General features: G+C 39.7%; 1 protein-coding gene across 1 annotated transcript in view; it reads right to left on the reverse strand.

Moving 5' to 3' along the window:
• MAN2A1 (mannosidase alpha class 2A member 1) overlaps nt 1–19,709 on the reverse strand; it is a 171,177-nt gene that overhangs the window by 105,995 nt on the left and 45,473 nt on the right. The window contains exon 5 of the mRNA XM_045808255.2: nt 1,276–1,403. Within this exon, the coding sequence (XP_045664211.1) occupies nt 1,276–1,403 (128 nt within the window). The remainder of the gene's footprint in view (nt 1–1,275; nt 1,404–19,709) is intronic.

The following is a 19,709-nucleotide window of genomic DNA, read 5'->3' on the forward strand; positions in this document are numbered from 1 at the left end:
AGTTACAGGTATCTTGCCTGTACAGAAAGGAGGTAATGCAGGAAGTCTGAAACTGCTATGTTTAGAAAGGTCTTGCTTGAAAGGTTTGCCCTTTCAAGGGCTGGTGTCTGGGGACTTGGATTTCCTAAATGCTACAAAACTGTACTCAGATATGAAATATTTGAAGGGAATTATATACCACGTTGCAGGATGCAAATATTAGATACTGCAAGGATTTCAGTGAGTCCCATGTTGTTATGAGCTGTAGTGAACACCTCATTTTATCAGTGCAGCACCCTCGTCCCCACATCTTGGGGTAATAAGATCCTTCTTTCCCACGGAGGATCGTTCACATGGTTTCAGTGGCACTGACCGTACCTTCCACCAAACCCTCTCCCCCGTGACCATTTCCAAAAAAATGACTAGGCCTTGGTGATTTCAGCCCCTATACCTCTGGCCCCAGAAACTGGCTCAGAGTTATGCACTTAATCCAAAGTGAGGCAATGAGGTAAGGTATTAAGGAAAACTTCTAGACTGACTGGACTGGGAAGATGAGAATCCTAGTTGCCCACGGCCATCCTACTCACCATGTGAAGAGAATCAGGAGAAAACTAAAGCTGTGAAAAAATAGGCAGAGACAAGCGGTGCTTGGGTGGCTCAGAAGGTTGAGCGTCCGAGTCTTGATTTCAGCTCAGGTTATGATCTCAGGGTTGTGAGATCAAGCTCCAGGTAGGGCTCCTTGCTGGGCGTGGAGACTGTTTCAGATTCTCTTTCCCTCTCCCTCTGCCCCTCCCCCACCCTCCCTCTCATAAATAAATAAATAGGCAAGCAAGCAGAGCTAAAAGAGATAGTGTCCACACAACATAATTTGAGTCCCCTGGATCCAACCTTACCTGAACCTACCATATCTCTGGAATTCTCAATGACGAAACTAATACCTTCCTTTCATTCTTCTTTTTCTTAGGCAAATAAATTAGGTTTTTGCTTCTTCTAACCAATAGTTTTAACTAATGTAATATCAAAACCCCAATGGCATACCGTTAGAAAAAAATTATTCTAAAATTAATAAGAATAGTACATAAAATAATAGATTACAAAGTAGATGACCATAAAAGTAACCATATTATATTTATATAACTTAGCTTATGACTGAAGAGACATCATAAATTAATGAAGGATAAAAAAAATACTGGGAAAACTGGTTATTTAAAAAAATAAAATAGAACCTCATCTCACGTTCCCCAAAATTAATTGCCCAAAGTAGTCCAAATGAAGGAGAAAGACATCAATACATACCTAGATTTTTTTCCACCCACTGATGTCCTTCAATTAGTTGGTCAATTAAGGCAAAATAATGTGCAGCAGCTTCATCAGGCATAACCCAGCCACCTGTCACAATTTCAAACTGACCATTCTGTAGCAAACTAGAGAGAAAATAACATAGGAGTTTATAATAACATATACAAAAGTTCAAACAAAAGATTTAAAATAGCGTAAACATTAGGGACAGCCCTTAAGCAAGTATAACCAGTATTTATACAAGTTACTAAAAAAGTTTTTTAAACCAGGGAATAAAATCCAGCCCCTGTACTTTGGGGCTCTGGTGATAAAACATCATTGGTGAAGTGTCTGTGGTGACCCTTCCTTCCCAGGCAAACCCTCTGTAGGTCACTTTGGAAGTTCCTTTTCATCAGATTATGATCTCCTAGACAACTTCAAAGATCCTGATATCAGGAGACACATTTGATTTATTTCTGAATCTGACAAAGCACCTAGCAAAGTGCTTTACTTGCAGTATACGCTGACTGTTTATTGGAGGACTGTCATTTTAAACATGATATTTGTTTCAATATACCTATATTGAAAAATCAATATTTATTTTAGTCCTTCTGACAATGGTAAGTTAATCATGCAAACTACACAAAAGTAATAATAATAAAGGTAAAGCCAGTAAATAATACATGCCTCTGGGAATACAGAAAACATTGTGAAGCACTTTGCTCCAGATTCAGTTAAAATGTGTCTATACAGTTTATTTTACATTATTGAGTGAAAAGCTCTAACATGACCATTATCTGTCCATTGGGCACTCCCTTGCCATAATACCATACAAGGTAACTAGATCCCCAGCCCTAGAACAACTGAATTGTTACAAGAAGTTCCCTTCCTCCAAAAAACCCCCCAAATCATAGACTATTAAAAATTTGAAGAAGCACCTGAGGAAGTAAAGACGTCGAGAATTTAAGCAAACACCTTAAATGCCATAGACCTGTCAGTCTGCAGTAAAGATGGTTTGAAAAATAGCGCAGAGTTTCAGAAAGAAAAGCAGCTTTAATAAGGATTCACATCACTGGATACTGACCCCTAAGTGCCAAGTACCAGGCCAAATTTAGTTGAAGTAGCCCAGAGGCATTAAAGATAAACATTTTACTATAAAGCCTATAACAGAATCCACAGTTTTAACACAACATCTGATTTATTCAAACATGCATAATCATATAATCAGTGACAGAGTGGATAATGGACAAAATTTTTTAAAATGAGTGAATAATTCCTTGTATAAAATTTTTAAATGTTAATTTAATCTATATTGCCACAGGAATCACCAACTAACATAATCTCACCTGGAGACTACGATGGCTCACTGCAGTGTTAAAAAAAAAAAAAAAAAAAAACCAGGGGCGCCTGGGTGGCACAGCAGTTAAGCACCTGCCTTCGGCTCAGGGCGTGATCCCGGCGTTATGGGATCAAGCCCCACATCAGGCTCCTCCACTGGAAGCCTGCTTCTTCCTCTCCCACTCCCCCTGCTTGTGTTCCCTCTCCCGCTGGCTGTCTCTATCTCTGTCAAATAAATAAATAAAATCTTAAAAAAAAAAAACATCAAATGTCCACTCAAAACATTAGATTCTCATAGGCCCAAATCAAGAACTTAGGATATACAAGCTGGAAATCTCTAAAAAAAAAAAAAATGCATTTCTTTAAGAACACAACTAAATCCAAGGCTATTTTGTCCTGCTCTTACTGTCAAACTGCTTCCAAGAAGTTCTCCTTCTTATCCTCCTGGTGATTGCCAGATTTAGCCACACTCTGGAGGCCTTGGCCCAGACCCAGCTCCTATGTCTTATGGCCACTACTTGGAAACCTGAGATGTCAGGACAGATTTGGGATTTCAACTCTTGCCATCAAATATAGAAATGTGGCTCCTTATCTCAGCATCCCAGTAAACAGATCTTTTGGAAAATTTCAGAAATAAACTGGTCAAAACAAAGTCTTTGCTGCTTCTCAACAGAAAAAAGAAATTACATATTAAGAAATCTAAAACTTAAAGTGAAAATAAAATCACTCCAATGATGGAATTTTTCATCTCTATCACTTCTATTTTGCTACATGATCCCTGTCCCACAGGCATGAATGGGCTCCAAGAAACAGCTGAGCAAAGAATCACACCTCCTATAAACAGCAACTAATTTCCGTAGGTTTATTTGTATGCAATCTATCCCTTCCCCTCCCCATGATGCCCCAGATAACTGTGATCAGTATTGAGTTCTTATTCGAACACAACCGTTATCTTAAAGACTGACCTGTTACTCAATTTTGGGAAGGCAGGAAAAGCCTTCTATGCATTAAAATGTTTTCCAGAATTTTTTTACCTACTTATTTTCTTCTCTCCTATTTTTCCCAAACTGAGTGGTCCCGGGTGTCCTCATGTCTCATTTCAAATAAAACCTGCCCAGAGAAGTCTCCTTGAGCACCCAACCTAAATCAGTCCTCCCACCATACCACCACACTCTCACATGATAGCATTTATCACCAACCAGAATTACCTTGTTGGCTTCCATGTCGCTTCCAGCGCCCTCCTCAACCCCACCCACCATGAGAGCAGAATGTAAGCTCCCAGAGAGCAGGGATGAGCACCTGCTGTTTTGCTCACTTAGCCACACCCACCACTGAGAAGTGTGTGTGGCATTTAAGGGGCACTCTGGTAGTTGTGGGATAAATGAGGAATGATTGAACAAGACTTTTGGCTCAAAGTCAGTATTTACAGAAAGTTTTAGATTAGATGAGGCTCACAGACATATGCAAAACAAATTGGACAGCAAGGGGCCAGGGGAAAGGAGTCTGAACAATCTAGGCATAAGGTGGTATGACCCAGAATATAAAAGTGTTTGGGATGCCTCGGTGACTCAGTCGGGTAAGTGTATGCCTTTGGCTCAGTTCATTATCTCAGGGTCCTGGGATCGAGCCCCGCATCAGGCTCGCTGCTCATTGGAGAGTCTGCTTCTCCATCTGTCCCTCTCCCTTCACTCCTGCCCGCACACTCTCTCTCTCTCTCTCTCTCACATACACAAAAATAAAATCTTAAAAAAGAAAAAGAATACGAAAGTGGTAGGAAATATGGAAGAGGAGGGAGAGAGAAGAGGTGTCTCATGAAAAATCATCAATAGGAATTAGGCAATGACTGGCAATAGAAGAAAGGATGAAAGCACATATGGCTCGTGGAGCTAATTCCTGGTGTCTAACGGGACCACAGTGTGACACACACAGTGGAGGTGAGAAGGGAGTAAATACAAATTTGGATAAGGCTGTTTGATAGGATGGTGAGACATCCCAAAGGAGCTAGCCTAAGAAGAAAAAGTTTAGGAAAAGAGGCCAATATAAAAATTAAGCTTGGGGGGGAGGGGGACTAAAACACAGAGGAAAGAGAGAAGCTAAGAGGTAAGGAGAAAACAATCAAAAGGAGAGTCAAGGACCAAGCAGAAGAAAAATATAAGAGGAAATAGAGGCAGTAAGAAATGTTAAAGATAAAAAGAATACATCTGTGAAAACAGCCTGAAACATTTTAGAAAACAGTAATGAGGTGCAACCTACGCTCCCACTTGGTAAAAGGCATTTTTATAATTAAAAAGGTACCATGTAACTGTGACTTACTTAGAAAAAGGCACATCAGTGGGTCAGAATACAAAGCTGAGAAATAAATTTTTAAAGTATTTAGACTACTAAAATAGCAAATTAAGTTAGTGGAAAAGAATGGGATATAGTTTTATTTGTAAAAGCTTCAATCAGAGGGATTTAAAACAAACTCATTATCCATTCGTCTGTTGAAGGGCATCTCAGCTCCTTCCACGATTTAGCTATTGTGGACAATGCTGCTATGAACATTGGGGTGCATGTGGCCCTTCTCTTCACTACGTCTGTATCTTTGGGGTAAATACCCAGTAGTGCAATGGCTGGATCATAGGGTAGCTCAATTTTTAAGTTTTTAAGGGACCTCCACACTGTTTTCCAGAGTGGCTGTACCAACTTGCACTCCCACCGACAGTGTAAGAGGGATCCCCTTTCTCCACATCCTCTCCAACATTTGTTGTTTCTTGCCTTGTCAATTTTTGCCATTCTAACTAGTGTAAGGTGGTGTCTCAATGTGGTTTTGATTTGAATTTCCCTGATGGTTAATGATGTTGAACATTTTTTCATGTGTCTGTTAGCCATTTGTATGTCTTCATTGGAAAAGTGTCTGTTCATATTTTCTGCCCATTTTTTGATTTGTTTGTTTCTTGGGTATTGAGTTTGAGAAGTTCTTTGTAGATCTTGGATACCAGTCTTTTATCTGTAGTGTCATTTGCAAATATCTTCTCCCATTCCGTAGGTTGCCTCTTTGTTTTGTTGAAGGTTTCCTTTGTTGTGCAGAAGCTTTTTATCTTGAAGTCCCAAAAGCTCATTTTTGCTTTTGTTTCCCTTGCTTTTGGAGACGTGTCATGAAAGAAGTTGCTGTGGCCGATGTCAAAGAGTTTGCAGCCTATGTTCTCCTTTATGATTTTGATGGATTCCTGTCTCACATCGAGGTCTTTCATCCATTTGGAGTTTATCTTTGTGTATGGTGTGAGAGAGTAGATGGATAAAGCAGATGTGGTCCATATATAATATTGAATATTACTCAGCCATCAGAGAGAATGATTACCCAACATTTGCATCAACATGGATGGGACTGGAGGAGATTATGCTAAGTGAAATAAGTCAAGCAGAGAAAGACAATTATATGGTTTCACTCATCTGTGGAACATAAGGAATAGCAGGGAGATGGGTAGGAGAAGGAAGGGAAGAATGAAGGGCGGGTAACAGAAGGGGGAATGAACCACGAGAGACTATGGACTCTGGGAAACAAACTGAGGGTTTCAGAGGGGAGGGGGGTGGAGGGATGGCCTATCCTGGTAAAGGGTATTAAGGAGGGCACGTACTGCATGGAGCACTGGGTGTTATATGCAAACAATGAATCACGGAACACTACATCAAAAACTAATGATGTACTATATGGTGACTAACATATCATAATAAAAAAAAATAAGAAAAAATAAATAAATAAAACAAACTTGTAAGAAAGCCAAGTTATTATGTCATAGAAGCCAAAGACTGATATTTTGAAATAGCATGTTCATATAGGTTTTTACGAAAAACTGCATGAATAGGTCACAACTGGCATGAATGATGTCACAGTCGCAGGCCAGAAAAGACATAGGTTTTAGTTTTTCTTAGGATAGTGTCTCTAATCAAGCAGAAGAAAAACCAAACGGAAAAAAAAAAAGACATGTTGTGAAATATGAAGCAATATGACAATGACTAGACACCTGGCCAAACCATCAGGTTGGTGAGTAATCCTATTCCACTGAGCTGCTTGTTTTTCCTCGTCTATGCATAAGAGCGGTAAAAACCAGATGATAAACTGGAAGATTCTTAGCGGCAGGAAGGTTTGGTTTGATACAAAATATTCACTGTGTTAGGCAAAAACACTTGCCAAAACCAAACCAAACCAAACCAAACCAAAAACCCTCACACAGCAGTTGCAAAAGGGACACAGGCACAAAACTCCCATCGATATGCATGTGTTCTAGAATATATGCAGTAAGTACTTAAGAAGTATCTCATGAATGACAGAAAAACAAAAAGGTCCGAAGAAATATGAGGAAAACATTAACCTGATCATTGAGAACACAGCAATGATCATCATCATTTAGTAATGAGTACAAAAAGTAGGACAGCCAGAGTAGAGAAACACCACCTCGGGAAATACTTAGAAAAATATTTATAAGCAATAACACAAAAGCTAAGGTAGCCTATAAAAAAAGTACCATATTAAAAATTGCCACTGTTAGCAATATGATGAAAATAAAATTAAGGCAGACTGCAACTGTACATTTGAGACCATAATAATGTTTTTGTTTTAAATCAAGCCCTGGGAAGTACCTATAGCTACAGAAACACAACAAATACAGGTGCTTCCGATTTCCACGCACTTAGTACTCAACATGAGACAGGTGAGCTGTTTCTCTGGCCTAGAGGAATACAGAATCAAAAAAAGACACGCCCACTCCATAGGATCTATTGCTTGGTTTCTGCCAGGAGATTGGCTTCTGGCAAATTTTTTGTGGGTACACTTTTCCTCGTATTTCTTAATAAACATGAGATCTAGAAGCAAAAGTAGAAAGAAAGGGAAAGGGAGGGAAAGAAAAGAGTACATACAGAAAATAGGAAACCAGGCACTAACTTTCAAAATTAACCACACTCCTGTTTCACTTTTTTAAATGGCTGACTTGTAACTACTAGTAACAGCTTTACACATTTGTTTCTACTATTTCGTGGCTCAGGAATTGGGTATAAAAAGCTTAACAAAATAACTGATCAAAATTAGGCTGAGCATATCTGTCACAGATCGATTTGCCTAAGATGCAGAATTTACACTTAAGAATGTACTTGCCGAGCCGACAAAGCTGCAAATCATTTTCTCTGAGTGTCACTTTTTCCCCTATGTAGACTCATCACACATTTGGAACTTGGTCACACATAGAGAGACTCAAAGAGCTTTTTTCCCTAATGGGGAAATTGTTACAGATAACTTAGTAGTAAAAAATGCATCATTTAGCAAGCTTCAAAGAGTCACAAATTAATTTCACGTGAGAAAACGAGTTGACTTTGTGATCATACACCCGGGGAAATATGAAATAATACAAGATGATGTACAGGGATTCATTCTTAAATAAAAATCTAGTTAAGTGGAAAATTCAAAAAGATGGAGGCTCCCAACGAATCAATTAATAGCCTAAAAACATTTGCTTATCATGTGCCTGATTCATACGCCTTTCATAGGGTGTACCTAATACACGAGAACAAGAATAAAATCTGTTTTAAGACCCCTCATATAGTACTCATTGGGGAAATTCATCATATACTTCTGAATATTACTGACGCCTGTCTTTAAAGATTTAGTACATGAGGGGATGCCTGGGGGGCACCGCCGGCTGAGCACCCGACTCCTGCTTTCCGCTCAGGTCATTCTCAGGATCATGAGATTGAGCCCCACATCAGGCTCTGCGCTCAGCTTGGAGTATAGAATCTAGAGATTCTCTCTCTCCGCCTCCTTCTGTCCCTCTCCCTGCTCACACATTCTCTCTCTCTCTCTAAAATAAATAAATGAAATCTTAAAATATATAAAGATTTAGAACATGAGGGACAGATGGCAAATGTGTTACCTCTCATCGTTCCTTCCTCACTTCATTCCAGCCATACTCCTTTCAGTTCATTGTCCACGTGCTCTCTGCCTGGCATGTTTTCCCTCCCAACACCTGCCTCACTGGCTCTTACGGATCCACTAGGAGACTTTCCTAGCCACCACATCTCATCCAAAGCCCAGCCACCTAAATTGTTATCTGTCATAAAACCCAAACCTTTCCTTTCATAGCATTTATCACAAATTGTAATTGCACGCAGTATGCTTACTGTCTTTCTCCCTCCATACGAGCTCCCTGAGGGCAGGAGTCACACCTGGTTTGGTCACCATTTAACACTCAGGGCTCCTATTAGAAAAGGGTGCCAATAACTCAAAAGACAACTGAACAAAGAATATGCAGCATATACTTCAGAAATGATTGCCTCCCAAAAATGGAAAGAAATTTAGCCTCACTCATAAGGAAATGCAAATTAAAACTTCAAAGAGATGTCACTTTTACTTATATTGGAAAGATCAAAAAGTTGTGTGACATACTATGAGGTCAAAGATGAATGGAAATCGGTATTGTTCTAGTACTGGCAGTAACTATCACGTTGTAAAACGCAGATATACTTTTTATACATGTTCATTCAAATTAAGTCAGAAAATAAAGTATAAAAATAAACAGAAGCATTATACACACTAAATATAAAGATACATTCCATGCATTCACAAAAGACCAGAAATAAAATTACATGGTCGCCCCTTGGGAAGAGTCAAAAAAACACATTTTTATACTGTCTTTAAAAAGAAGGGCTCTTCTTTCCTGAAAGGTTCTCCAAGATCTATTAAGATTAAAAAGCATGGTACAATATCCACTAGGATGGAAACTGTATCTTAAAAACAACAACAACAACCAGCAAATAGGTGTCGATGAGGATGAGGAGCTACTGGAAACCTCAGACCATGGGTGGCGTGTAAAGGGTACAGTTGCTGCGGAAAACAACATGGGGGTCCCCCAAAAATTCAAACACAGAATTACTACATGATCCAGCAATTCCACTTCTGGTTATATACACAAAAGAATTAAAAGCAGGGACTTGAACAGATATTTGAACACCTATGTTCACAGCAGTATTATTCACAATAGCCAAAAGGTAGAAACAACTCAAATGGTCAATGATAGATGAATGGATAAGCAAAATGTGGTATATTCATGCAACGACATACCATTATTCAACCTGAAAAAGGAAGGGAATTCTGATACACGCTTCCACATGGATGAACCCTGAAGACTTTATGCTAAGTGAAATCAAAGCCAGACACAATGAGACACATATTGAATGATCCCATTTATATGACGTACCTAAAGTGGTTAAACGTACAGAAACAGAAAGTAGAATGGTGGATGCCAGGGGCAGGGGTGAAGGTGAACGGCAAGTTACTGTTTAACAGGTACAGTCACAGTGTGAGATCATGAAAAAGTTCTAGAGACAGACAATAGCTACGACTGCACAGCAATGTGAATGTACTTAATGCTATCAAATGGTACAAGTAAAATCAGTAAGATGCTAAGTTTTATGTTATGAGTCTTTTACAATAAAAAAATAGACTCACTCAAAAAAAATCAGCACAATGTGCATGGCACGCTATCGTGTGCCTAATACATGTGTATTTGCACACAAGTATATGTCCGTATGTTTTCCTGTATATCTGTAATAGAAGAGTTCACAGCAGCTGCGTCCCGTGGGAAGAACTAGATGAAAGGAGACAGGAGTGGTTCATCTCTTACCCTTCACTGTGTACCCTTTATATACTCGGACTTATATTGAAACGTTGATTAAATGAAATTTTTTTTCAAAACTATAAATATTATACCCTGATTTCTCCTAAGCACTGAAAACTAACATAGCTATAGCATAAAATAAGCATGAAATGTTATTTAAGAATATTTCCCATATTAGATGGCTCAATTAATCATTTCTTATTTTTTTAAGATTTTATTTATGAGAGAGAGAGAAAGAGAGAGAGCATGAGTGGGGGGAGTGGCAGAGGGAGAGGGAGAAGCAGACTCCCCACTGAGGAGGGAGCCTGACACGGGGCTCAATGCCAGGGACCTGGGATCATGACCTGAGCTAAAGGCAGACACTTAATGGATTGAGGCATCCAAGCACCCTTCAATTAATCATTTCTGTAAAGTTTTTTTTGTTTGTTTTTTTTTAAGATTTTATTTATTTAACAGAGAGAGAGAACAGGAACAGAGGGTAGCAGCAAAGGGAGAGGGAGAAGTAGACTCCCGGCTGAGCAGGAAGCCTGACACAGGACTCAATCCCAAGGCCTGGGGATCATGACCCGAGCCAAAGGCAGACACTTAACTGACTGAGCCACCCAGGTGCCCCATTTCCGTAAAGTTTCAGTAAGAGGATATTCTTTATGCAAACTAGTGCAGCCACTCTGGAAAAGTTTGGAGCATCCTTAAAAAGTTAATAATAGGACTACCCTAAACCCAGCATTGCACTAGGTATTTACCAAAAGATACAAAAATACTAATTCAAAGGGATACACATACCCCAAAGTTTACAGCAGCATTATCAACAACAGCCAAATTATGGGAAGACCCTAAATGTCCATCAACTGATGAATGGATAAAGGTCTCTCTCTCTCTCTCTCTCTCTCTCTCTCTCACACACACACACACACACACACACACACACACACACACACACACACACTGGAATATTACTCAGCCATAAAAAAGAATGAAATCTTGCCATTTGCAACAACGTGGATAGAGCCAGAGCGTATTATGCTAAGCGAAACAGACAAAGACAAATACCACATGATTTCACTCACATGTGGAATTCAAGACACAAAACAAAACAAATGATCATGGCGGCGGGAAGAGAGGGGGTAAACCAAGAAAGAGACTCTTAACTACAGAGAACAAACTGATGGTTACCAGAGGGGGGATGGATGTGTAAAATAGGTGATGGGGATTAAGAAGTGCACTTTCTGTGATGAGCACTGAGTGTTGCATGTAAGTGTTGAACCATTATATTGTACACCTGAAACTAATATTACAATGTATGTTAACTGGAGTTTAAGGAAAAACTTAAGAAAAATAAAAAAGAAAACCAAAAAAAAGATTTTAATATTTCACCGGAGAGTGAACATTACTTCATTTTCTCATTTTCCAAAACAAAATTAATAAAATGCTCATTCATAATGAATCAGAAAATACATGAGATTAAAGAATAAAATTTTCATTCTTTGCACATAGCTGTCCAATTTTCCCAGCACCATTTATTGAAGAGACTGTCTTTTTTCCACTGGATGTTTTCTCCTGCTTTGTCAAAGATTAGGTGCCCAAAGAGCCGAGGGTCCATTTCTGGGTTCTCTATTCTGTTCCATTGGTCTATGTGTCTGTTTTTGTGCCAGTACCATCCTGTCTTTGTGATCACACCTTTGTAGTACAGCTCGAAATCTGGCAATGTGATGCCCCCAGCTTTATTTTTCCTTTTCAACATTTCCTTGGCGATTCGGGGCCTTTTCTGGTTCCACACAAATTTAAAGGCTGTTTGTTCCAACTCTTTGAAAAATGTCATTGGTATTTTGATCGGGATGGCATTGAAAGCGTAGATTGCCCTGCATAGCATAGACATTTTAACTATGTTTATTCTTCCGATCCACGAGCATGGAATATTTTTCCATCTTTTTGTGTCTTCTTCAATGTCTTTCAAGAGTGATCTGTAGTTTCTAGAATATAGATCCTTTACCTCTCTGGTTAATTCTGAGATAATGTGTGATTCTTGGTGATATTGTAAATGGAATGGATTCCCTAATCTCTTTCTTCAGTCTCATTATTCGTGTATAGAAATGCAACTGATTTCTGAGCATTGATTTTGTATCCCGCCACATTACTGAATTGCTCTATAACTTCTAGTAGTTTGGGGGTGGATTCTTTTGGGTTTTCCATACAGAGTATCATGTCATCTGAGAAGAGAGACAGTTTGACTTCTTCTTTGCCGATTTGGATACCTTTTATCCCTTTTTGTTGTCTGATTGCTGTTGCAAGGACTTCTAGTACTATGTTGAATAATAATGGCGAGAGTGGGCATCCTTGTCGTGTTCCTGATCTTAAGGGAAAGGCTTTCAGCTTTTCCCCGTTGAGAATGATATTCACTGTAGGCTTTTCATAGATGGTTTTTATGAGATTGAGGAATGTACCCTCTATCTCTACACTCTGAAGGGTTTTAATCAAGAAAGGATGCTGTATTTTGTCAAATGCTTTTTCTGCATCAATTGAGAGGATCATATGGTTCTTGACTCTTTTCTTTTTGATATGATCTATCACACTGATCGATTTGCGAATGTTGAACCACCTTTGCATCCCAGGGATGAATCCCACTTGGTCATGATGGATAATCCTTTTAATGTACTGTTGGATCCTATTAGCTAGGATCTTGTTGAGAATTTTGGCGTCCATATTCATCAGGGATATCGGTCTGTAATTCTCTGTTTTGATGGGGTCTTTGCCTGGTTTGGGGATCAAGGTAATATTGGCCCCATAGAATGAGTCTGGTAGTTTTCCTTCTGTTTCTATTTTTTTAAACAGCGTCAGGAGAATAGGTATTATTTCTCCTTTGACTGTTCGGTAGAATTCCTCGGGGAAGCCGTCAGGCCCTGGACTCTTGTTTTTGGGGAGGTTTTTGATCACTGCTTCAATCTCTTCATAATTAATCAGTCTGTTTAAATAATCAATTTCTCACACCATACACAAAGATAAACTCCAAATGGATGAAAGACCTTGATGTGAGACAGGAATCCATCAAAGTCATAGAGGAGAACATAGGCTGCAACCTCTTTGACATCGGCCACAGCAACTTTTTTCATTACACATCTCAAAAGGCAAGAGAAACAAAAGAAAAAATGAACTTGTGGGACTTCGTCAAGATAAAAAGCTTCTGCACAGCCAAGGAAACAGTCAAAAAAAACTAAGAGGCAGCCCACGGAATGGGAGAAGATATTTGCAAATGACACTACAGATAAAAGACTGGTATCCAAGATCTACAAAGAACTTCTCAAACTCAATACCCAAGAAACACATAATCAAATCAAAAAATGGGCAGAAAATATGAACAGACACTTTTCCAATGAAGACATACAAATGGCTAACAGACACATGAAAAAATGTTCAACATCATTAGCCATCAGGGAAATTAAAATCAAAACCACATTGAGACACCACCTTACACTAGTTAGAATGGCAAAAATTGACAAGGCAAGAAACAACAAATGTTGGAGAGGATGTGGAGAAAGGGGATCCCTCTTACACTGTCGGTGGGAGTGCAAGTTGGTACAGCCACTTTGGAAAACAATGTGGAGATCCCTTAAAAAGTTAAAAATTGAGCTACCCTATGGTCCAGCCATTGACTACTGGGTATTTACCCCAAAGATACAGACGTAGTCACGAGAAGGGCCATATGCACTCCAATGTTCATAGCAGCATTGTCCACAATAGCCAAAGCATGGAAGGAACCGAGATGCCCTTCAACAGATGACTGGATTAAGAAGATGTGGTCCATATATACAATGGAATATTACTCGGCCATCAGAAAGAACGATTTCACAACATTTGTAGCAACATGGACGGCACTGGAGGAGATTATGCTAAGTGAAATAAGTCAAGCAGAGAAAGACAATTACCATATGGTTTCACTCATTTATGGAACATAAGAAATAGCAGGAAGATCGGTAGGAGAACGAAGGCAAGTATGAAGGGGGGGTAAACAGAAAGGGGAATGAACCATGAGAGACTGTGGACTCTGGGAAACAATCTGAGGGCTTCAGAGGGGAGGGGGTGGGGGAATGGGATAGGCTGGTGATGGGTATTAAGGAGGGCACATATTGCATGGTGCACTGGGTGTTATACTCAAATGGTGAATCATGGAACATTGCATCAAAAACTAAGGATATACTGTATGGTGACTAACATAATAAAAATTATAAAAAATAAATTTAAAAATCTACTCACTATCTTGTTATAAATGCATAGGGGGTTATGGTAGACACAGTTTTTCACCAACTTATTTTGCTTAATACTATACCATGCACAGCTTTCCATGTTAATAAACAGACTTACCATCATGTTTATGGCCATACTGTATTTTTTAAAGGACCTTTAATTGCAATAACAACACACAATACACACGTGTTTGGCTTGATCAGTTTTGACCCGTGTTCATATCCCTGTAATCACCACTGAAAACAAGACACAGACTATTTCCGTTAACTCAACTCAGAGTGTTCCTTCATGCCCCTTTCCAATCACTTCCTGCCTCAACTGTTCCAAAAAAGAAAGACATTCTTATTTCATGATTTCTGTCACAATAGATAAGTTTAACTACTCTTAGACTCCATAAAGTAAAATCATACAATATTTACTTGTCTCTGTCAGGCTTTTGCTTGCTTACATGTTCATTAGATTCATCCATATTACTATGTATTTCAGTAATTCATTCTTTTTCATTGCTGGGCAGTATTCCACTGCACCGATATGCCACATGTTTTCATCTATTATTATCTTGTTGATGGACATTTGAATTACTATGAAAGATTCTACTATGAAAATGTCTAAACAAGTCTTTTTTTTGAGCATGTTTTCATTTCTCTTAGGTAAATTCCCAGCAGGGGACTCCTCGGTCTCATTATGTAGGTTTTACACTGGACAACTCCGGCGGCTTTTCAGAAGGCAACTGTCCCATTTTACTTTCCCACTGGCAACATAAGAGTTCCAGTTGCTGCACATTCTTGTCAACTCTTGGTGTTATCTGGCTTTTTGATTTTAGCCATTCTAAAGGGTTTGGGATAGGATCTTGTAGTAGTTATAATTTGCATCTTCTTGATGACCAGACATTAACCAGCCTGAGCACACACCGTCCTCCACAATGCTGCAGCCTCATAAACTTCTTTCAGGTGTTTGAACACGCCGAGCCCTTGCTAATCCCTGGCCCATCATCACAATTCTCCTTTCATAACCTGGAATTCCTTCCCCACCCCCTGGCTAATTCTAAACTCCTTGCAGGTTTCAGCCTGAATACCACCTGCTTCAGGAAGCCTCCCAAGACACCCTTCTTGCTTCCATAGAAGGAAACACTTTATTGTGATACTACGTTTAATTACATGGCTTCCCTGTTCTGCCTTGAAGACTGGAATCAGGTCTGTCTTCCTCATCTCCTGTATCCCTGGAATCTAGCACAGTACATATCTGTTGAATGAATGATGGAGTAAATAAGGGAAGGCTTTGGAAATAAGGTAATGTTTCAGCTGAGTCTTGAAAAATGAGTAAGACTGAGATTATCCAGTGCACAAAAGGAAAAAAAAAAAATCTAAGCTCAACTCATGGGCAAATTCCTAAACAAGAAATAGCATGTTCCTGAGGACACCCACGTGGCTCAGCAGGACGAAGAGTAGAGTACGAGGCAGGAAGTGATCAGAGGTAAGGACGGACAAGCAGGGAGGAATCCCGTCAAGAGCCAGTGTGTGCCTGGCAAAAGAGATGGGTCTGTACCTTTTGACACTGAAGCATCACCAAAGCATCTTAAAGCCACGAAGTGACATGGACAGAATCACATATTAGAAACCTAATCTGTTGGGAGAAATGGAGGACACCTGGAAGAGACAAAGCTAGAAACAGGAAGACCAGCTGGAGGGTTTCATAACAGCAGGGAACAATGAGTAGTGGGGATGGAGCTGGGGTTCAGAGCACAGAAATCTTAAGAGGCATAACTAACAAGGCTAAGGGGACTGACTGGATGTGGCCTGAATGGCAGATGGAAAGGCAGAGCACAAAATGCTTCCCAGCACTGGTTCTGGGGCAAGGCCGCCTGGCTCTGGTCCTCATGCCCCACTTACTAGCTGGAGGATGCTAGGCACGTTCCTTAATGCCCCTGCCTCAGAGTCCTCATAAGGAAACTTACCTCATCTTAACTCATAAGAAAGCTATAGGACCGACTGCATAAATACATGTCAGTGCATACAACATGCCTGGTATACATGAAGCGCTCAGGAAGTGTTAGCTGTAACTTTTACCATTAAGTAGGGATAAAAGAAGTTGAGGTTGGAAGCAGCCCAAACACCTAGTAATTAAAGCAACAGCGTGGATGAGCCTGCAGGATGAAGAGAAGCAAAGGGTATGACCCTATGGGCGAGAAAGGGACATGGAGGAAGTGAGGACAGGAGGAAATTGAGGGGATGAAAAAGGAATGCTCAGCAATGCAGGAAGACAAACAGGAGAGAAAGAGCTCTGGGTCACAGAAGACAAAAACAGAAAGAATTTCAAGGACAGTGGTGTGGTCAGTGTTGACACTGCAAAGAAAGCCTTCGGCGCGACCGAGGAAACAGCCAGTGGACAGAGCAGCGAGAATCCCTCATGGCTTTTGCCATGATCCATGACGTAAACAGGAGCCCGCAGCGGAAGTGACTGAGGGGCAGGTAACGTTATGCAAGCTGCCTCACTGGAAATGAACTGGGAGTGGAGGAGGTGACGGTGGAATACACACTTTTCCAAATACATATATGCTGCTGCTTCAACTATTAGAACTAAAGTTATTCTAGACACCGGTGAATTGCTTTGAGTCCTTTGATGAAATGCTATGTATCTTTAGGCCCTAAACTCAATCCAAATCTGCGATTTACTCTGAACATCACAAGACACACTGTAACTTATCATTGCTCTGCAAATTTTACAGCAGCCTTCGGTCAAAATACCGTAAAATTTGACCTGTATAAACCGTATAATAAATTAACCTGTATGAGAACTTTGAAGGTACACTTTTATAGTGAAACCTGAAATGTACATCAATAAGTTTGGATTTGTATTATTTAAGAATGTGATCTCAAACATTTCTCTGATTTCAATAAGCAAACAGATAGTTAAGATAAGCAAACAGATAGTTAAGAAAATAGGGTACAAGGTTCACTTAAACATAAACCTAGGAAAAAAGATATAAGAGAATGATAGAAAGATTAAAGATTTTGCATTCTTGGGGCACCTGGGTGGCTCAGCTGGTTAAGCGTCTGCCTTCGGCTCAGGTCATGATCCTGGGGTCCTGGGATCAAGTCCGTGTTGGGCTCCCTGCTCAGCGGGGAGTCTGCTCGTCCCTCTCCTTCTGGCCCTCCCCTCTCCCCCCTCCCAGCTAGTGCTCTCTCTCTCACCCACGCACTCTTTCTCAAATAAATAACCTTAAAAAAAAAAAAAAAGATTTTGCATTCTTGACAAAGCAATGAAATCCAGCAATGTGGTGAAGATAAAATATTTTCATTAACCGTAATTTCAATAAGCCATTCACTGATGATACCTTTCCTCCCAGCACACTTGTGAAGCCTTACCTCAGACCAAAATGCCCACGAAGAAGCTGGTCACGACTGTGGTGAACAAACAAACTATTCTAGGCTCCAACTACTCACTGGGTTTCTTCACTGAACACCAGTCTCAACAGCAAGAGCACATGCACCGTAAAAACTGCTTCAGGGTCTCAGAGCCCAGAGAGGAAAAATGAGTCTGTAATATGCTGGGTGCTAGTCAAAGGAAATGCTAAGGCTAATGTTTCAGCTGCTTGGTTCTGAATAAGGATTCACATTTTGATGTATTATAAACATCATGCAGTATTTAACTGCATTTAGCCAAAAAATATTCAAATATGAAGCCTAAAAAGTAAAAGGAATGTTAACATCCTAGTCATTTTCAAAAATAAAACAAGCATAGACAGAAAATGTGCTGATTATTTAACGGGAGGCAGTTTCTTTTAAATCCACTGGATATGTGTTACAAGTAGGCACCACGACTATAATTGATTAAATTACTTTGAATCATAAAAAAAGAAAAAAGCTAGATGTTGTTTGCATGGATCTCCCTTTAGTTAACTAGATTCTCATTTTTCAAAGCTTATAGAGCTGAATACTGCTGCCACAGGGGGTGAGAATCAAACAAGTCACTGCTAGAATAGATTATGGGGATCATTTGAGTTATGTTTCTGTTAAGTTCCCACAATCAATTGGTATTCTTCAGGGACAATAAAAGCTTACATGGAACTCTGCTGGAATTAACAGGTTCTGTTCTGCAACAGCTAGCTTGCAAATTTAGGTACAGACATATAATCCATAGACTCATCTTCAAAAAGGAAAAAATAAGCCATTGCATAAGCATTATACTAGCAGTCAAAAAAATCCTATCAGTAACACCACTCAGTACAAGCTCAGAATTTTAAATCCTGAGAGCACACCTATACATCTACTAACTTTCCCCCAAACATACATTTAGGCAAGAAATACTAAGAATGCTGTGTTTAAGTAAGTAGGGAAACTGCTATCACCTTAGTGCCACAGATAAATGTAATAAGTGAATAAATGTGAACGATTATACCAAGAAGGGAGAAAACTTTAACAAAGCCTGACCAGAAACAAAACTCATTGGCCCTAATGTTGCTATAAAACATTTTCTTTGGGGCGCCTGGGTGGCTCAGTTGGTAAAGCGTCTGACTTTGTCTCAGGTCATGATCTCGGGGTCCTGGGATTGAGCACCACGTCAGGCTCCAAGCTCAGCAATGGGGGATCTGCTTGTTCCTCTGCTCCTGCCCCTCCCTCCACTCGTGCTCTCTCTGTCTCTCCCTCAAATAAATAAAACCTTAAAAAAAAACAAAATCAACAAAAAGAACAAACAAAAACAATATTTTCTTCAAGCAAAAGGATATCATCAAGATAAGGCCTATATACCAGAATATTTCCCATTGCCAAAATAGCATCTGTCAAAAGAAGTTTAAGACAAATGAATTGAGCGTTAGATTCTAATCTGCATTCCCACTCCCAACATCTTACCATTCTCTATCCTTAATCTTAAATTGAATCCCATGAAATTGATAATTCTGTACATCAAAAATGGTGAAATATTGGCAATTTCATACAGCTCAACCTAAGTAAAATGGCCAACGGAGTAGAAAAAGAGAGATGTGCACCCAGCTAAAGTAAGGGGAAGGGGACTATCCTCATGCCATAAAACTGGTGGCATTTCTGACAGATACTACGCAGATGAAACTAAAATAATTCAAGTACCGACTTGCCATTGCCCTACAAGCAATATCAACATGGAGTCCCAAATCATAAAGAGAAAGGACTCTGAGAAGGACTCTGAGAGATTTGGGCAACAGCCCCTAATTTGGAGGGCCAAGGACTGAAGCAAAGCTGTATCTTAGGACAG

The sequence above is a fragment of the Ursus americanus genome, chromosome 5, assembly GCF_024610735.1.
Source record: "Ursus americanus isolate L20-20 chromosome 5, mUrsAme1.1.p, whole genome shotgun sequence".
NCBI classification, from domain to species: domain Eukaryota; kingdom Metazoa; phylum Chordata; class Mammalia; order Carnivora; family Ursidae; genus Ursus; species Ursus americanus.